A 17,610-nucleotide genomic window follows, 5' to 3' on the forward strand; every position below is an offset into this window, starting at 1 on the left:
TAAGTTTGCTCGCTGAGCTGGCAGGTTAGTTTTCAGACATGTTACCTTGCATGGTGACAAGTCTCCGGTGAAGCTTCACTGGAGATTCATTGATGTTACGTACCATGGTGACAAATCGTCTGAAAATTTGACAGCTCAGCGAGCAAACTTAAAACCTTTTGTTGCCTATCCCTAATTACTGTTTAACTAAGTAGTTTGCTCACAGGGCAGTTAAGAGTGAAACATTTTTTGTGGATCAGGAATCACATGTAGACCAGACGGGTAAGCCTGGCAGATCTCCTTCCCTGAAGAATATGTGAACCAAATTGTGTTTGATTCTTTTTTTAAATCACAATTGGCAATGATTTCATAGTCGCCTTTTTTTATGAGCTAGCTTTTGATTTCAGATTTATTAATTGAATTCACATTTCATCTCCCTTTGTGGGATTTGAACTGTATGACCCACAGTTTAATCTTGTTCTCTAGATTATTGGTCCATTTACTTGTTTTGACTACTCCCAATGGATTGTGAGTTCAACATTCTGACCACTCTTTGCATGAAGACAGTTCCTTTGAATTCACTATTGTATTTCTTGGTGATTGGGTATCATCGATACCTCTATTTAAGTCTTTCTGTTGAGAGAACATTCTTTTGAAAATCATTTGACCACCACTTGGTGTTTTATTTTCATTCCAAGAGAACACAGACCCTTTCAGTCCCTTCCTGAAAGAATATACCCATGCATTTCTGATATCATCCTTCTAAATTGTCTGTACAAACACTTCAATGCCTCCACTATATATTATTTTATCTATAAGGATGGCTAGAGCTGTGGTTTAATGTAAGTGCAGAACAGGTTTAGGAGAACTTATCAAGTCTCCCTCGAAAAATCAAGCATGCTGCTTGGTTTGGCTTTTTGTAGCCCTGTGAAACTGATGCAGCTGTCAGTGATTAGTACTCAGCATATCCCATTGTTTGTGTATTCCTACGATGATACACTACCTTGCAACTATTGTAGAATCCCTCGAGGGGAAAAGCCATTGAGACCATAAAGTCTGCACTGATCTTCCAAAGAGAATACTGCTGTATTCCCATGACCTGCATTTACCAGCTAATCCAGAGTCTGCACATTTTTGGAACCATGGGAGGAAACAGGAGAACTGGCAAAAACCCATGATACAGGGAAACATACAAACTGTCTACAGCCAGTCACCCCAAGGCTGGAACTGAACCTAAGTCCATGGTACTGTGAGGCAGTAGAGCAACCCACTGCCTTCATGCTGCCCTTTTATGCTGAACTTCTTTTGCTAATTATTTGCCTTGCTGTCAATTAGATGTACATTGTATTATTTTTAAGTTGTGTGGTTGAAAAATAATTCTCATCAGCTTGTTAGCAGGTCTGTCTTAATTTTCTTGCCTATATTGTGCAAAATAAATACCTTTTTATGTCAAACCTCATTCAGTTACTTCTGACATATGGTTTCAAAACATTGACAGCATTGTTTGAGCAGCTTTGATATCTTGCAGATCTTATTTTTTAAAAAAACATGGTGAGGTGGGTTGGCCAAGCTAAATTGCCCATAGTGTCCAGGGATGTGGGGATTAGTCATGGGAATTACAAGGTTATGGGGATAGGGTAGGAGTAGATTTGGATGGTCATTGTGCACATGGGCCAAATGGCCTAGTTCCACAATGTCTGGATTCTACGATTCTAAAAGCATAGCTTCAGTGAATCTTGCCCATAAACAGGAATAGAATTTTATTTTCATATAGTTTAGATCTAATGTTCAATTTTCATCTGCAGTATTAATATGTGGAATAAGTAGCTTTTGTTGAAAATACTGTGCATAATAAATGCGGTTGAAAATTGGATTGTGTGCTTTTAGCTGTGGTGTCGTAGGAGAATAAAGTTGGGATGAAGGAAGAACACTTCAAAATTAGAGGACTTAAAGGTTTTGTGTGAAATGTTGAGAAGCAAAGCCAGCGGTTCTTATTCAAAATCAATCTTGTAGGAATGAGGGCTTACTGTCAGTGGCTTGAGGTATTGAAAAGTTGACCGTTAGTAGTGCTTCTGATACGAAGTGGAATTCTGTTCCATATTACAAAGGAGACCATAATCTTTATAGTCTGAACAAATGTCTTGGGAAGAAAATGGAGCCAGTATCAAGGGAGTTGACGTTAAGGAAACAAGTAAATGTGGAAGAAGTTGTGTAATGTCGCAAGGCAGTCCACAGCACAGACTGGTTTTGTGTTTTGTTATCCCATGCGAGATTATACCATTCAAGGCTTGGTCGCATGCGTATGAGGGTAACGAATGGTGGTCAGATTTCAAATGCAGTATCTGATTTTGGGGGAATTTTCAAAGTTTTAAGGATATTTGAAATATTTTGAGTTGCAATTTGATAGGATAGTTAATGGCACAGGAAGAGGCCAGTGTGTCCATTGGTGTCTGCACCTGAATAATGAGCCATTCCATTTCATCTTTCCAACAATTGGTACCTAGCCCTGCAGGTTACTGTACTCAGAATTCTTACGGGGCAGAAGCAGGCCATTTTGCTCATCGAGTTTGCACAGACCCTCCGAAGAACATTCCACCCAAACCTCCCCCCTACAACACCACATTTCCCATGGCCAATCCATTTAACCTGCACACCTTTGGACTGCGGGAGGAAACCTTAGTTACCCCATGCAGAACGGGACTCTGAGGCTTTTTCTTTCTAATCATAACAGGAGAACGGTTTACTCACAATCTTAAATAAAAGCCAAAAGAATTGGGGATGCTGTAAGTCAGGTACAAAAACAAATTGCTGAAAAAGCTCAAAAGGTCTGGCAGCATCTGTGGAGAGAAATCAGAATTGACGTTTCAAATCTAATGACCCTGTCGTTAATTTTGATTTTTCTGCACAGATGCTGCCAGATCATCTGTGCTTTTTCAACAATATCTGTTTTTGTTTCTTATTTACAATTCTGTTTGTGAAGCAGGCGAAATGCATAAGAAACAAAATCGATTAAAAGACAAAAGCAACAACTGGTTGATTGAATATCTACATATAGGCAAAAGTGAGGACTGCAGATGCTGGCAATCAGAGTCTACATTAGAGTAGTGCTGGAAAAGCACAGCCGGTCAGGCAGAATCCGAGGAGCAGGAAACTCGACATTTCGGGAAAAGCCCTTCATCAGGATAGTATAATGTTTAACCAAGTTAGTAAAGAAGCACATGCCATAATCATCCGCGTGTAAAAACACAATTTAGAATAGGTAAGTGGCTAAAGATAAACTATAAAATAGAAAAATACCAGGAGCATAAGGAGAGAGAATAAACATGAACAATAGAGTGCTGTAGAAAGCCCGGCGTTGTCAGGTGAAGAGCTTTTGGAGAGTGTCACAGCGGCTTAGAGCTGGAGTGTGCGTTGAATTGGGTGTTGGGAAATGTTAGAGGTATTGCACTGGCGTTGGCTCAGGGGGCGGTGCAAGCTTAGTGGATGCAACAATAAAAAGCAGCACCAGGAAACGCTCGGGACCTTTGGGATGGTCCGAGCAATGCCAGTGGCCGGGGCCTGATTCTCATCCACTCTTTCTTCGTTGTTTCGGCTGCACCGAATGGCATCCCGGATTCTGTTACTTGGCCGGGCCTGCTTGGCCGCACGCTGTTTGCAGGCGGCCGGTAATGGCTTCCAGTGGAGCCGGCTGCCGCGTTGTTGCTCGGGGCTCGCGGCCGGGGGAGCTGAGCCCGGCGGGGGTCACCATGGCAACCGGGCACCGGCCCAGGGCCTCCAGCCCCAAAAGCAGCAGCCCGACACCGCGCGAGAGACGGAGCGGAGTCGGGCCCCCACTACCGGAGCTTTAGTGGAGGACGCAAGGAGGCTGTTGACCCTGGCCTACCCGGAGCGGTGGCCGCTGTCAGGTAGGCACTGCCACCCAGGAGAGGGATGGAGTGTCCCGGGTTCGGTGGTCCCACTCTGGCGATGACATCCGCATCTACAATCCCCGCCCTCCCTCCTGGTCAAAGTGTTCCTGAAATCAGCCTCGTCAGCGCCATTTCCCCATTCTCATATAAGTTTATGTTTAATCCACCTTCACACCCTCCCCGTGGAAATGCATCCCCACCTCTGGTTATCAGAAATCTCACTTGAGGTTCAGTTGCACTAACTGATTGGGCAACGCTATAAAATGATGATAAAGAACTACATGCTTTTCTGAAAAGATGCTCTATGAGAAGGTGTCGATTTCTCGTGTCCTTAATTTTATTGACAGTTTCTAAAGCTGCAAGTGGAAATTCGATTGTAAAAGGGCATGTGTTTTCATGGTTGTAGTGTTGAATCAAGGGAGTTGGCTCCTGGTTCTACTTCTGCAGCCAGTTCTCTGTAATAAATTGCCCATTAGTCGATCTCCTTATCTTTGCAGTACAGTCAGCCTGCCCTTGTATTGCTCTGATATCTACAAGTTTGTATTGTTTTCTCTCCCCAGCTGCTGTGGGCTTCTTGGGTGTGTCCAGCCTTGTGACCATGTCTGCTCCCTTCTTTCTGGGAAAGGTTATTGATACTATTTACATGAATCCTGTTGGAGAGAATGTGACTGGGAGCTTGACCTCACTCTGTGCAATATTGAGTGGTGTCTTCATATGTGGAGCTGCTGCCAATGCTGCCCGTGTCTACCTCATGCAGATTTCAGGTGAAGAAAATGTCTGTGCAAATTTTTGGCTGTAAGGGACTTCCAAGATGTTTGATTGCTGTAATTAGTGCATGCACAGCAAGGTTCCACAAAATATAATTCATTTTAGGACATAGATATGTGCCACTGAGTCAGTCTGGCCAAACTGATGGTCAAAACCAACTACATCTCACCCCTCCTCATTTTTCTCCTCCTTTTGCTTTAATGCTTATCTAATTTTTTTGTTATAAAAGTATCAATGCAATTCACTTAACTACTCTGGTAACAACTGTCCATTTTCCCAATCTATTGGTAATGTTTCTCATAAATTCTGTGTTGAACTTGTGACTAGGATTAAGCCATGGGTTATACATGATCTTAAATCATCTGCTCCAAGTTTAACTCACTCAAGCCTGTCAGAATTTTCAAGATCACTCCAAAACCACATTTTTCCAGACACCAGACCCCAAGCCATTCTGAATAATTGAAACCTCTCTGTCAAGTTTCCTTATAAATCTATTTCACACTTACGCCTATGCTTCTCTCTCTTTTGTACTTTGGAGATGAAAGCCATATGCAATATCTCCTAAGCATGGTCTAACTGAGATTCGATATAAGTTTTAACAAATCCCTCTGGTTTTAATTCTATTTATTAGAGCTTTGTTAATGCATATTGCTACTATTAATAAAATGAAAAAAAATAGGGAGGCTGGAAATCTGAAAATAAAACAGAAATTGCTGAAGAAATGCAGTTGGTCAGGCAGCATCTGTGGAGAAGAAACAGTTAATGTTTTGGGTTCAGTGGCCTCTCTTCGAACTTCAGGATTTTTTCCTATTATGGTCCCCATTTTCTTTCTCTTGCACTTAGCATTAACAATCCTTTTATCGGCTGCCTTCTCCCTCTGGGCTCCTTCTTCACCTGCCACTTATCTCCCCCAGCAAATTTAGTACATTTTCCTTACTACTATGTTCTGAAGAATTTGTGAATCTGTACCCATGTCCTGATCTTTTTGCTTACTTTTTGGCCTGCTTATTATTCCTACTGTAATGCAACACCTATGTTTTCATTGTGAAATTTTTGTTTGCCATTTACCACACACATTCTTAATTATTAAACTTGTCTTTATGTCTCAGTGATACCTTTTTTTAGCTCTGCTACATAATGTGGTGTCATCTGCAAATTTCAGTATTCTGCTTCTGGGCTCCTGAGTTTTTTCATTTGTCCACTGGATATGGGGATGGCTGGTTAGATCAGCCTGTATTGTCCTGAGAAAAGTGGCATTGTGCTGCTTTCTTGAACTACTGCAATCTGTATGGTGTGTGTTTATCGACAATGCATTATGAAAGCAGTTCCAAGGTTTTTCAGTTCGAGGATAATTCCAAGTCCGGTTAATAAGCAGCTTGGAGAGGAAGTTGCAGGTTTTGGTGTTCCATGTATGTGTTTGTTCATGGCCTTCTATGTGATAGAGGTTATAATTTTGGAAGGTGTGTCAAAAGAGCTTTGGTGAGTTTAGGCAGTTTGCACACTGTTGCAACTGTATGGGGAAGGCAGTGGATGGGGTACAATCAAGCAGACTGCTTTGTCCTAGACAGGTATGATATGGAGGTGCCAGTGTTGGACTGGGATGGATTGGGTCAAAATCACAACACTAGGTTATGGTCAAACAGTTTTATTTGAAATCACAAGCTTTCAGAGTGCTGGTCCTTCAGAGTGAACACTTGACCTGATGAAGGAGCAGCACTCCAAATGCTTGTGATTTCAAATAAATCTGTTGGGTTATAACTTGTGTGACTTCTGACCTTGTACTAGATAGTAGGCAAAAGTGAGGACTGCAGATGCTGGAAACCAGAGTTTAGATCAGAGTGGTGCTGGAAAAGCACAGCAGGTCAGGCAGCATCCGAGGAGCAGGAAAATTCAAAAGAAATTTAGGAATGAAGGGCTTTTGCCCGAAACCTCAATTTTCCTGCTCCTCAGATGCTGCCTGACCTGCTGTGCTTTTCCAGGACCACTCTGATCTAAACTCTTGTACCAGATAGTGTTGACCTTCTTGTGTTGTTGATTTGTATTCATCCAGGCATGTGTACAGCATTCAGTTACGTTCCTAACTTATTCTTTTTGCTGGTATTGTACATTGGGAGTGTCTCCCTGTTCTTCGAACGGTACATGGGATTGTTTATACCACACTAAAAAGGGATAAGTGGAGCTTGGTTTATTGTCAAGATGGCATTTCTCATTACATCGCATAGTCACGATGGCACTGAATTGTCCCTGGAGTAAGGATTGCACCAGTGACTGTTCGGTGTGCTTTGAGAATTCTCAGCCACATGAAAGGTTCACGATACTATAGATGCAGGCTTTTTAAATGCAATTCATTGTTCAGTGAAACCAGTGGATGCAACTAAAGAACGTGCTTAAATTGCTCTTGTTGTGAAACTAGATGATTTTAGCTTGCTTCATGCAAAAATTATTGTCTTGGTGATTAACTCATGATAATTTTAATGCCAAGTGCTGATTAGAAAGGGTACAATTGAAGGGAAGTGACTAAATAACAAAGAAGAGGAAGCTATGATATAGATGAACAAGTCAGAAACTGAGGAAAACATAATGATTTTAGAAAGAATTGGAGGCTTACCTGCACTGTGAAATGCACATTTATTTTTGGAATTTTAGTGGAATACGTCCTCCTTTATAGAACTCTGTGGGTGCAAGAAAAGGGAAATGTTTGCAATAAAATCCATTGAGAACCTGGATATAATAAAAACAGCACATTGGAGAAGCTCAGGTCTGGCAGCATCTGCGGAGAGAGAGAAGGTGTTTCTATTGAATTTCCCTAGCATTCTATTTTTAATTTCATATTTCCAGTGTCTGCATTATTTTGCTGTTTATTTGACAACTGGGGTGTGTTAAATTGGCTGAGGGTTAACCAGTGAGTGATGGAAATCTTACATTCTCCTGTTAACTGTGATGGTGCATGTACTGTCAGTCTAATGCCCTTTTTTTTGTGCATCACAGGGCAACAGATTGTCAGACGTTTAAGGACAAGATTGTATTCTTCAGTTCTATGCCAGGAGGTTGGGTTTTTTGATAAGACCAGCACAGGAGAACTGATAAACCGACTTTCATCTGATACTGACCTGCTTGGACGCTCGGTGACCGAGAATCTCTCTGATGGCCTAAGAGCTGTTGGTCAAGCAGCAGCTGGTGTTGGCATGATGGTTTGTTAAGGCTGGGAAAGGGCTGATGAGTAAACATTGTCTCACTTCTGAATTGGTTAACTCTGATACTTTTGTTTCCTTTATTTAAGCACATTTTTTGTCTTTTGTTTCTAAGGTGTTTACAGACTCTGAGGACAATTGTCATTTCTAATTTGCACTAATTCCATCCGCAAACTTTGCACTCAAAACATGTACCCCTATGCAAATCTGAAATCATTAATTTTACAGAATTTGATTGAAATCTTCAATCTGTGTGACCATATGAGTGTCCAAAAGATGTACGTGGCAGCATGCAACAGGGACATGTTATGAACATTTCTCTGCAATGGCTGTGACCATGTTCTGGTCAATTTAAATGCCTTGCCTGTGTCTGTTCCCATCTCCCCTACCCTGCCCTGCCAATCTCCTCTGAAGATGTGGAATCTTGCTGATAATAGTTTTATTGATGCCAACAACAATGTCCTAGATTGTCAATCGGCAATTCTGTTTCATATGGCAGCACAGCCAATTTTCATTCTCTTCTCATCTTGTGTTCATAACTGTATTTTCCAACAGAAATCACTGAATAGTAATTGAGGATAGAAGCATTTGCTATCTTCTTTCCCTTCGACTCAGACATTGGAGCAGACATTGCAGAACTCCAACTGTCACCCTTATTGAAGACAGCTAACGAAACAGTTCTGTACTCAAACTTCAGGTACCTTTCATATGTACCTGTGAATTGAGTTTGTACTGCGAGGCAGAATTCATACCTGCTGGAATCTGAAACCTGTTGGATAAAACAAGTGAATATCTTACACTTTTGTGAATACAATCTTGAGAAAATAAAGTCTTGAGTAATGCCTTTTTGTAATTTCTGTCTGAGGTAAAATAAGGAAGTATCTAAATGCTCTCATTAAATGTTCCCAGATCAGTCTTCTATTTTAATCTTTAGTTATCAATAATTTTCAAAATATGTTGTTGGTTATCAAATGGTAACGAGTATTTAGCACAACTTGAATCATCCAGGTGAATGCCTATTTGGAGAAATGAGTTGAATGCACATAGTTGATTGTTGCCTGGGTTCATTGTATCCATTTTTATCTCAAACTGGAACTCTTCATGATATTTAACATTTTGCAGAATGTAATAAATTTGTGATAAATTGATTTAAATTGACAATTTCTAATATTTTGAAATGTCAACTGACCACAATGGATGTTGCTCACTTAATTTTCTCTTTTTTTTTGAGCAGTTTTACGTGTCACCTCAACTGGCTCTGTTTGTCCTGGGCATTGTTCCTCCAGTTGGTGTCCTTGCAGTGTTTTATGGTAGATATATGCGCAAGCTTGGTCGAGTCACCCAAGATTCACTGGCTGATGCAACACAGGTAATGCTTTTAGTTATTCTATCATAAGATGTGGCCGCACCTGGCCAGACTAGCATTTTTCTTAAGAAGAGTAAGGAGGCATTATGATTCCAGAACCGTCACAGTGAAGACTCCTTCAGCCCTTTAGTTCACTCATGTGATAAACCTTCACAGTTCCTTCACAGCTAATAAGTCACGTTGCAGCTGTATAGAACTTCAGTCAGGCCATGTTTAGAATATTGTGTATGGTTCTGTTCGCCACGCTGCAAGAAGGATGTGCAGGCTTTTGGAGAGGGTACAGTAACAGTTTACCAGGATGTTGTCTGATTTGGAAGGTTTTAGCTGTGAAGAGAGATTAGATAAACTTGGTTTGTTTTCACTCTAATGTCAAAGGATGGTGGGGGAGGGGGGCACCTTTACAAATTTGAGAGGCATGGATAGAATGGATGGTCAGAGTCTTTTTCCAGGGTAGAAATGTTAAGTACTCGGGGGCATAGTTTTAAAGGGAGTTAGTTTTTAAAGGAGATGTGAGAGGCAAATTCATTACAAAGAGGGTGGCAAGCACCTGGAATGTGCTGTCAGTAGAGATGGATACAATAGCAATGTTGAAGAGGTGTCTTGACAGATATGGATAGGCAGAGAATAAAGGGATATAGACTGTTCAGAGGTAAAAGACTTTTAGTTTAGAAAGGCATCATGTGGTGTAGTCTTGGTGGGCTGAAGGGCCTGATTCTGTGCTGTACTGTGTTTTTTGTTTTGTTCCGTAAATGGTGCCAGAGTGTCAAAGCTGAATAGTTTCTTTGCAGCAGAAAAGGTTAAGGAGAGGTTTAATATTCAAAATTGAGAAAGCTTGAATTGAATTTGTAAGGAGAAACTGTTTCCACTGGATGGGTCAATAACTTCAAGATACAGATTTAAAAATATTATCAAAACAATCATGTGGTGCTAAGGATTCATTTATGCATTGCTGTGATCTGGAGTGCACTGTGTGAAGGCATGATGGAAGCACATTTAATAGTTCAATAAAAAAGGCAATTGGATAAATACTTGAGAAGAAAAATGTAGGTCTATATAGAAATGCAGTAAAATTGTATTAAATTGATAGCTGTTTCAAAGATACAGCCCAGACACAATGGACTGAATGGTTCCCTCCTATCCAAGAACACTTCTGATCATTCTTCCTGGATATCATGCTTATTTAGTGATCAAAATTTGCTTGAAGAATAACTCCTTGTCCACACAAATCTCCATTGCTGTCCGGACAGCTGGAACTGACAACCGGAAGCGGCAGATTCAAACCACTACAAATGCCGGAGGAAAGATCACAGAAGCACTTCACAGGAGGCTCCCAAGCACTGAGGATGTCACCTACACAGGGGACGAAACATCTGCAACACAAATTCCCAGCTCGGCGAACAGAACCACAACAACGAGCACCCGAGCTACAAATCTTCTTCTCACAAACCTTTGAAGGAAAATAGGATGAAAAACAAATCCAATCTTGCTTGTTTTGCCCATATCTCCAGAGCAAACAGACAGAAAAGATAGACTGTGTTCCACTGATGCAGCCAATCCAACTCTATCTGTGCTCTTTGCACCGTGTATTCAGTGCTGTGGCTTCTCTTGGGTTCTCTTTGTCACCCTTGACTGTTTCATATTGTTCACAGTTTTGATGTTCACCATATGGATAATTGCTGGTTAAGACAGGACTGATGAGCTGCTGTACCATTTTTAACTACTTTTTTCAAACTCATGTATTCCAATGGATTAAGCAAATGTGAAAAGAGCTGATTGCGAGGTAATAGAGTTACTGTGTTTAGGATTGTAAATAGACTATATAATGAAACCACGACAAGCTGTAGGAGTACAAGACTTAGACTGTGTTTGTGAAGTGCATTAATTCAAAAATATCCGATGAAAACAATATTTCAATATCCAGGAGGTCAATATATGGAACAGGCTCTCTCTGCCAATGGTATTGGCAGATTAAATTTACTATTTCAAATATAATTAGATTTCGGAAAATATTCTATGGCATAATTTGCAGCATGATATTTGGTGAGGAAGCATACTTGGGAGAACCAGGTGATCTTAGATCTTTAATTCACAAAGCCCCCTATTTAGATTAGATTAATTTCCTTTACAGTGTGGAAACAGGCCCTTCGGCCCAACAAGTCCACACCGACCCGCCGAAGCGCAACCCACCCATACCCCTACATTTACCCCTAACCTAACACTACAGGCAATTTAGCGTGGCCAATTCACTTGACCTGCACATCTTTGGACTGTGGGAGGAAACCAGAGCACCCAGAGGAAACCCACGCAGACACGGGGAGAACGTGCAAACTCCACACAGTCAGTCGCCTGAGGCGGGAATTGAACCCGGTACTCTGGCGCTGTAAGGCAGCAGTGCTAACCACTGTGCCACCATGCTGTCTCTTCATGCCCTTTCCCCACCATTTCAATCTGAAGAATATGAAATTTGCCTTGATATTGACTGATTGGGAGATGGTATTAACTGTTCTCCTATTCCCATGCTAGCTTTCAGTATCCAGTTCTGGAGCCAAACTCCTCAGAAATACAAACTCTATAGAGATCGGGAAGGAAGCTTATCTTGTGGGCGATATTCTTGCAACAGTTCTGAATTGAACTGATAAAGGATCACTGGTTGAGGCAACCAAAGATTGGTCTAGGCGGGTTCATAGTTAAGTAACCAAGACAATTATCTAGAACCTGCCAGTATTGCACCAACTGTGAATCCAACGGCTGGAGTTCCAAGTCTCAAACTTTACATCCTTGCACTTTGAGTTACATTTACAGCTGTTAATATTTGAAAATATAAAATGTTAATTAAATCAAGCTTAATAAATGGTGGTATTTCACAAGCTTTGTCATATGTGTCAAAGCAGATATTTGGGGCTACATGTGTTCAGCAGTGTTATGGTTCTGCAACAAGCCAATTGCTGTCATCTGAAAGAGAGGCAACTGCAGCAGTGATCCCAGATCAAAGGATTGCTTAAAGGCACAAGGTAAAGAGTAGGGATAAAAAGCTCCATTTTTAGGATGGCAGATTAGATTAACTTAGATTCCACGGTATGGAAACAGGCCCTTTGGCCGAACAAGTCCACACCAAACCTCCAAAGAATAACCCACCCAGTCCCGTTCCCCTACCCTATATTTACCCTTGACTAATGTACCTAACACTATGGGCAATTTAGCATGACCAATTCACCTAACCTGCGCATCTTTGGATTGTGGGAGGAAACCGGAGTACCCGGAGGAAACCCACGCAGACATGAGGAGAATGTCCAAACTCCACGCAGACAGTTGCCTGAGACGGGAATTGAACCCAGGTCCCTGGCGCTGTGAGTTCTGCAGTGGTCAGTGTTGGCAACTACTAATGTTAAACATTAACAATCTAGACAAAGGATCTGAAATCATTTTGTTATCTGTAAACTTTGCAACAAAATAGTTGAAGGGAACAGGTAGTGTTGAAGAAGTGAAAAGGCTACAGACTGACTTGGATAGACCAGGAGAGTGGGTAAAGAAGTAGCAGAGGGAATACAGTGTGGGAAAGTGTGAGGTTATGCACTTGGGTAGAAAGGATAGGGGTGTAGGCTGTTTTCTGAATGGGAAAAGGCCTCTGAAATCAAAAGCACAAAGGGGTTAGGGAGTCCAAGGTCAGGATTCTCTTAAAGTTAACTTGCAGGTTCAATTGGCATTTAGGAAGGCCAATTCATTTTGTTAGTATTCATTTCAAGAAGGCGTGAAGTTTTGGGCCCTGTATCTTTGGAAGGATGTTCCAGCGATGGAGGTGTTCCAGAAGAAGTTTACAAGAATGATTCCAGGGATGAAAGGCTTGTTGTATGAGGAGCGGTTGAAGACTTTGGGTCTGTACTCAGAGTTTAGAAGGATGAGGGGAATTCCATTGAAACTTACAGAATACTGAGAAGCCTGGATAGAGTGGTTGTGTTGAAGATGTTTCTGCTAGTGGGAGAGACTAGGTGGTGGTGGTGGTGGAGGCAAGTTTAGGTTGAGTACACGATCCAACTTCAGCAGTGGCTGCCTTGGCGCGGTGGGCCTTAAGTGGATCCATGGCAGCGGCAAGGTCAAGTTTTGGCTGGTGCGGTAACTGGAGGCATTGGTGATGTCTGCTTTGGCAAGGTCCAGTGGTGAGGTCCCTTTCATTCATGGCTGACCATGGGTTGCATCCTCACTGTTCAAGCTTTGTTTTGCTGGAGCAACATCACTTGTGACTGAAGAGACTAATACTGGAGTGACAATCCCGGTCGCAGAGGTCATATCTGTATGTGGTCGTTGATCTGCTAGAGCTGCTGCACTCCTTCCAGCGTGCCCGCTTGTCTGATGAAGCACTCGTCGGCTTCTTTTCCCCTGTTTTGAGGTGTTGGTTCAGGGTGCTTCTCCATCTCATGTTGTTAGCTGCAAACTGTTCCCAGGACTCTATAATGATATCAAGTGCCTTCATGTCGCTTATGCGGATGTCCTTGTAGTGCAGCTGGGGACGCCCAGTGGGCCTCTTCCCGGATGCGAGATCTCCATAGAGGATATCCTTTGGGATGCAGCCATCCTCCATGTGGTGGATGTGGCCCAGCCAGCATAGTCTCCGCTGCCTGAGCAGAGTGTACATTCTGGGAAGGCCAGCGTAAGATAGGACTGCTGTGTTGGACACTGTCTTGTCAGGATACGATGGATACTCAAGTGAAAGGTGTTCAGTCTTCTCTCCTGTCTGGCATATGTAGTCCACGTTTCACTGCCATACAACAGTGAGCTTGTGACGCAGGCGGTGTAGACTGCCAGGACTCATAGTGATGACAGTGTCGGTGAAGGGAGTTGGCGCCGAAGAGTGGCAACTTTCATTCCAGCAGCGGCATGCAAAGGGGACTCATGCATGGCCACCAGAAGAACTTAACAAAAAGTACCGTAGAGTTGGTTTTTTCTATTTATTTATCTACCTTTTTATATTCCATATTTTGGTTTATTTTTCTGCATTTTATGATGGCGCTGGAGAAAGGCAACACCATATAACACTTTTATAAACAGTATTTTGTAACAAAATACACATGACAATAAGTCAAATCAGATAGCATTTCTTGAACGAGGGGAGGTAAATCTGTGGAACACGTTGCCAAAGAAGATAGTTGAGCCCAAGTCATTGAGTGTGTTTAAAACAAAGATAGGTTCTTGATGAGCAGAAGGATCATGGACAATGGGGAGAAAGCAAGACAAATGCTGTTGAGAAACATATCAGCCATGATCAACTTGATGGGAGAAAGTGAGGACTTGCAGATGCTGGAGATCACAATCAAGAGTGTGGTGCTGGAAAAGCACAGCAGGTGAGGCAGTATCCAAGGAGCAGGAGAGTCCTGATTAAGGGCTTATCCTGCTCCTCGGATGCTGCCTGACCTACTGTGCATGATCAACTTTATGGGCTGAATGGCCTAATTCTGAACCAAATATCCTACAGTCCAACGGTCATTCATTCTAACCTATGTTTCTTGGGGCACTACATCCAGTTGCTCTGCCTTGATTGCCAGTGAAACTCGGGTTCTGTTTTAACCAGCAGAATATGGAGATAACCAGCAAAGGGCACTGTGTAGCTCATGTATATTTTGAGGCCCAGATAAGAGTTGAGAATGTAAAATGCTCCCAGTGTTGCACCAAGAGAAATGCTGTGTATTGCAGACTTTTGGATGAGGTGTTAAACTGAGACTCTGTGCCTCTTCTTGAGGGTGTGAAAGGCCTGACTCTTGCAGACAAGAGTGAGATGTCTTTTTCATATATCCTGGTCAATATTATCCCACAACCAGCATAACTAAAGACAGATTATCTTGTCGTCATCATGTTATTGTTTATAAGTTCTTGCTGAACATCAGCTGCTGTGTTTCCTGCGTCAGTGTTGAGTTTGATTTATTGTTGTCACATGTATCCAGATACAATGAAAAGTCTTGTTTTCTGTGCTGTTTTGTGTGCAGATCATGCAAGGTAGCAGAACTGAATATATGGTGTTAGAGAATAAGAGAGGGTGCAGAGAGAGTGAGCAATATTAACATTGATAACAGCCTGGAAGAAGCTGTTCTTGAACCTGTTTGTACAAGTATTAAAACTTCTTTATCTTATGCCCAACAGAAGAGGGTGGAGAGCGTATAATTGGGATTGGAGGGGTCTTTGTTAGTTGCTTTCCTGAGGCATTTGGAAGTATAGATCATGCCAGTATTTGGAAGACTGGTTTGCTTGATGGACTGGGCTGTGGTCACAACTCGCTATAGTTTCTTGTGGTCTTGGGAAGAGCAGCTGCCATTTCGTGCTTTGATGCTTCCAGATAGAAAATTCTTTAAAAAGCATCTGTTAAAATTGGTAAGTGTCTTCGTGGCCATGCCAAATTTCCATCACCTCATGAGAAAGTAGAGGCATTATTGTGCTTTCTTGACCATTGCATTGGCGTGGGTGGACCAGGGCGGATTGTTGGTGATCACTCCTGGAAACTTGGTGCTCTCGAACATCTCCACCTCAGCACCGTTGATACAGACAAGGTGTACCATCTACTCCGCCTCAGTGCGATTTGATGCAGGCAGGGGTATACCCTCCACTCCACTTCCTGAAGTCAAACACCAGCTCCTTCGTTTTGCTGACATTGATGGAGAGATTGTTAGCTTTATGCCATGCTGCTAAGCACTCAATCTCTTTCCTGTATTCTGTTTTTTCATTGTTTGAAATCTGATCTACAATGCTGGTATCATCAGCAAACTTGTAAATGGAGTTGGGATGGAATTTGGCCCCACAGTCATGCGTGTATAAGGTGAATAAGAGGAGGCTGAGTAAGCAGCCTTGCCGGGCAGTGGTGTTGAGGATTGTCATGGTAGAGCTGTTGTCACTGAGTTTTACTGATTTGTGGTCTATGGGTCAGAAAGTCAAGGATTCATTTACAGAGGGGGAAGCTGAGATCTAGGTCTGAGTTTGGAATTTTGGTATGGAAGACTGAGCTATAATCAAGAGCCTGAGAAGCAGTGACTATGTTTTACATATACTTGGCAGAAAAGTGCTTTATGATTTTTCAGAGCTCATGAGAGCTCGTATCTAAAGTCCTAGGTATTTTCCCTTTTTTAAAGTTTTTTTTTTCCCTAAGGAGAAAAGTACTATCTTCTCAATGACTATCTTACAAATATTAACACTGCAGGAAACAAGGTGTTGATTTGCTTGACAAAAGGAATTGTGAATGTATATGACCACACTGATGGAAACCATAAGATGCAGATTACATATTTGTAATTTCATTAACTGTTCTAAGCTTTTATAAGGTGGTATGTGTGAGTTTTATTAGTGCCACCCTATTGGCATTGGGAGCAGCGCACTGCTTTGGTTATTTTAAAATGTCTGGTCCCAAACATGTATAAATTTAAAGATATGTAATATTTTGCATTTCAATATCAAATCTAATCCCATTGAACATCATCTCCCCGCAGGAAATCTGCAGCAAGGAATCCCAGGAGACAATTTAACAATTACTGTGATGTAATGTGAAATATTATGTTGAGATTCTTCATACTGTATTAATCCAAAAATATTTTAGGATCAGCTAAGAGGAGCAAGTTAACCTTTTGCTTGTGATGCCTTTGATAGAAACCTTGTGTCCAAAGTGCTCTGTTGCAGTCTAGCAGCAGAACAGAAGTGCTGGCTCACTTTAGTTTATGTTTAACTTCTTCATTGCCCCTCTCTTTTCAACACAGAAAATAGGAACAGAGTAATCCATTTGGCCCCTTGTGCCTACTTTGCCATTTGATCGTCTATACTCAATTATCCTGTTCTTGCTTTCCCCCCCACATCCTTTGATCCTTCTAGCACCAAGCACCAACTCCTTCTTGAAATCATGCAATGTTTTGCCCTTGACTGCTTTCTGAGGTAGTGAATTCCACAGATTCACCACTCTCTTTTTCTGGGTGAAAAGCATTCTCCTCATCTCAGTCATTGGGAACATCCTTTCTGCATCTACTCTGTTTAGTTCTGTTATAATTTTATCGGTTTCCATAAGATCCCCCTACTCATTCTTCTGAACTCTAGTGAGGCTCATGAGAAAGTTTATATAATTATTGTGGAATTGTATTTCCTGCCTGGCTGATGAATCATCTGTGATTCAATTCCAGTGGATTGTCAGATGGATTTGGACACCAGATTCTAAACTATGAAAGTATTCACCCCAACACACACAAAGGAAGCTGCATCAGGACACTATTCAAAAGGGCCACAGCACACTGTAGTACACCAGAACTGCAAAAAGAAGAAGAGGAATACCTTACAAGGTATTCGCCAAAAACGGATACCCGCACAACTTCATCAGCAGATGCCTAAGAGAAAGACCACGGAACGAGGACATACCACAACCAAAAGGACTAGCCACACT

The 17,610-nt window shown here is 41.8% G+C and overlaps 1 protein-coding gene across 1 annotated transcript in view; it reads left to right on the forward strand.

Annotated features, from left to right (window-relative positions):
- The first annotated feature begins 3,323 nt into the window (after positions 1–3,323).
- abcb10 (ATP-binding cassette, sub-family B (MDR/TAP), member 10) overlaps positions 3,324–17,610 on the forward strand; it is a 31,719-nt gene continuing 17,432 nt past the window's right edge. The window contains exons 1-4 of the mRNA XM_043704243.1: positions 3,324–3,884; positions 4,448–4,651; positions 7,644–7,846; positions 9,081–9,215. Coding sequence (XP_043560178.1) covers positions 3,581–3,884; positions 4,448–4,651; positions 7,644–7,846; positions 9,081–9,215 — 846 coding nt within the window. The 5' untranslated portion in view covers positions 3,324–3,580. The remainder of the gene's footprint in view (positions 3,885–4,447; positions 4,652–7,643; positions 7,847–9,080; positions 9,216–17,610) is intronic.

Source organism: Chiloscyllium plagiosum, chromosome 15 (assembly GCF_004010195.1).
Source record: "Chiloscyllium plagiosum isolate BGI_BamShark_2017 chromosome 15, ASM401019v2, whole genome shotgun sequence".
In the NCBI taxonomy this organism is placed as follows: Eukaryota; Metazoa; Chordata; class Chondrichthyes; order Orectolobiformes; family Hemiscylliidae; genus Chiloscyllium; species Chiloscyllium plagiosum.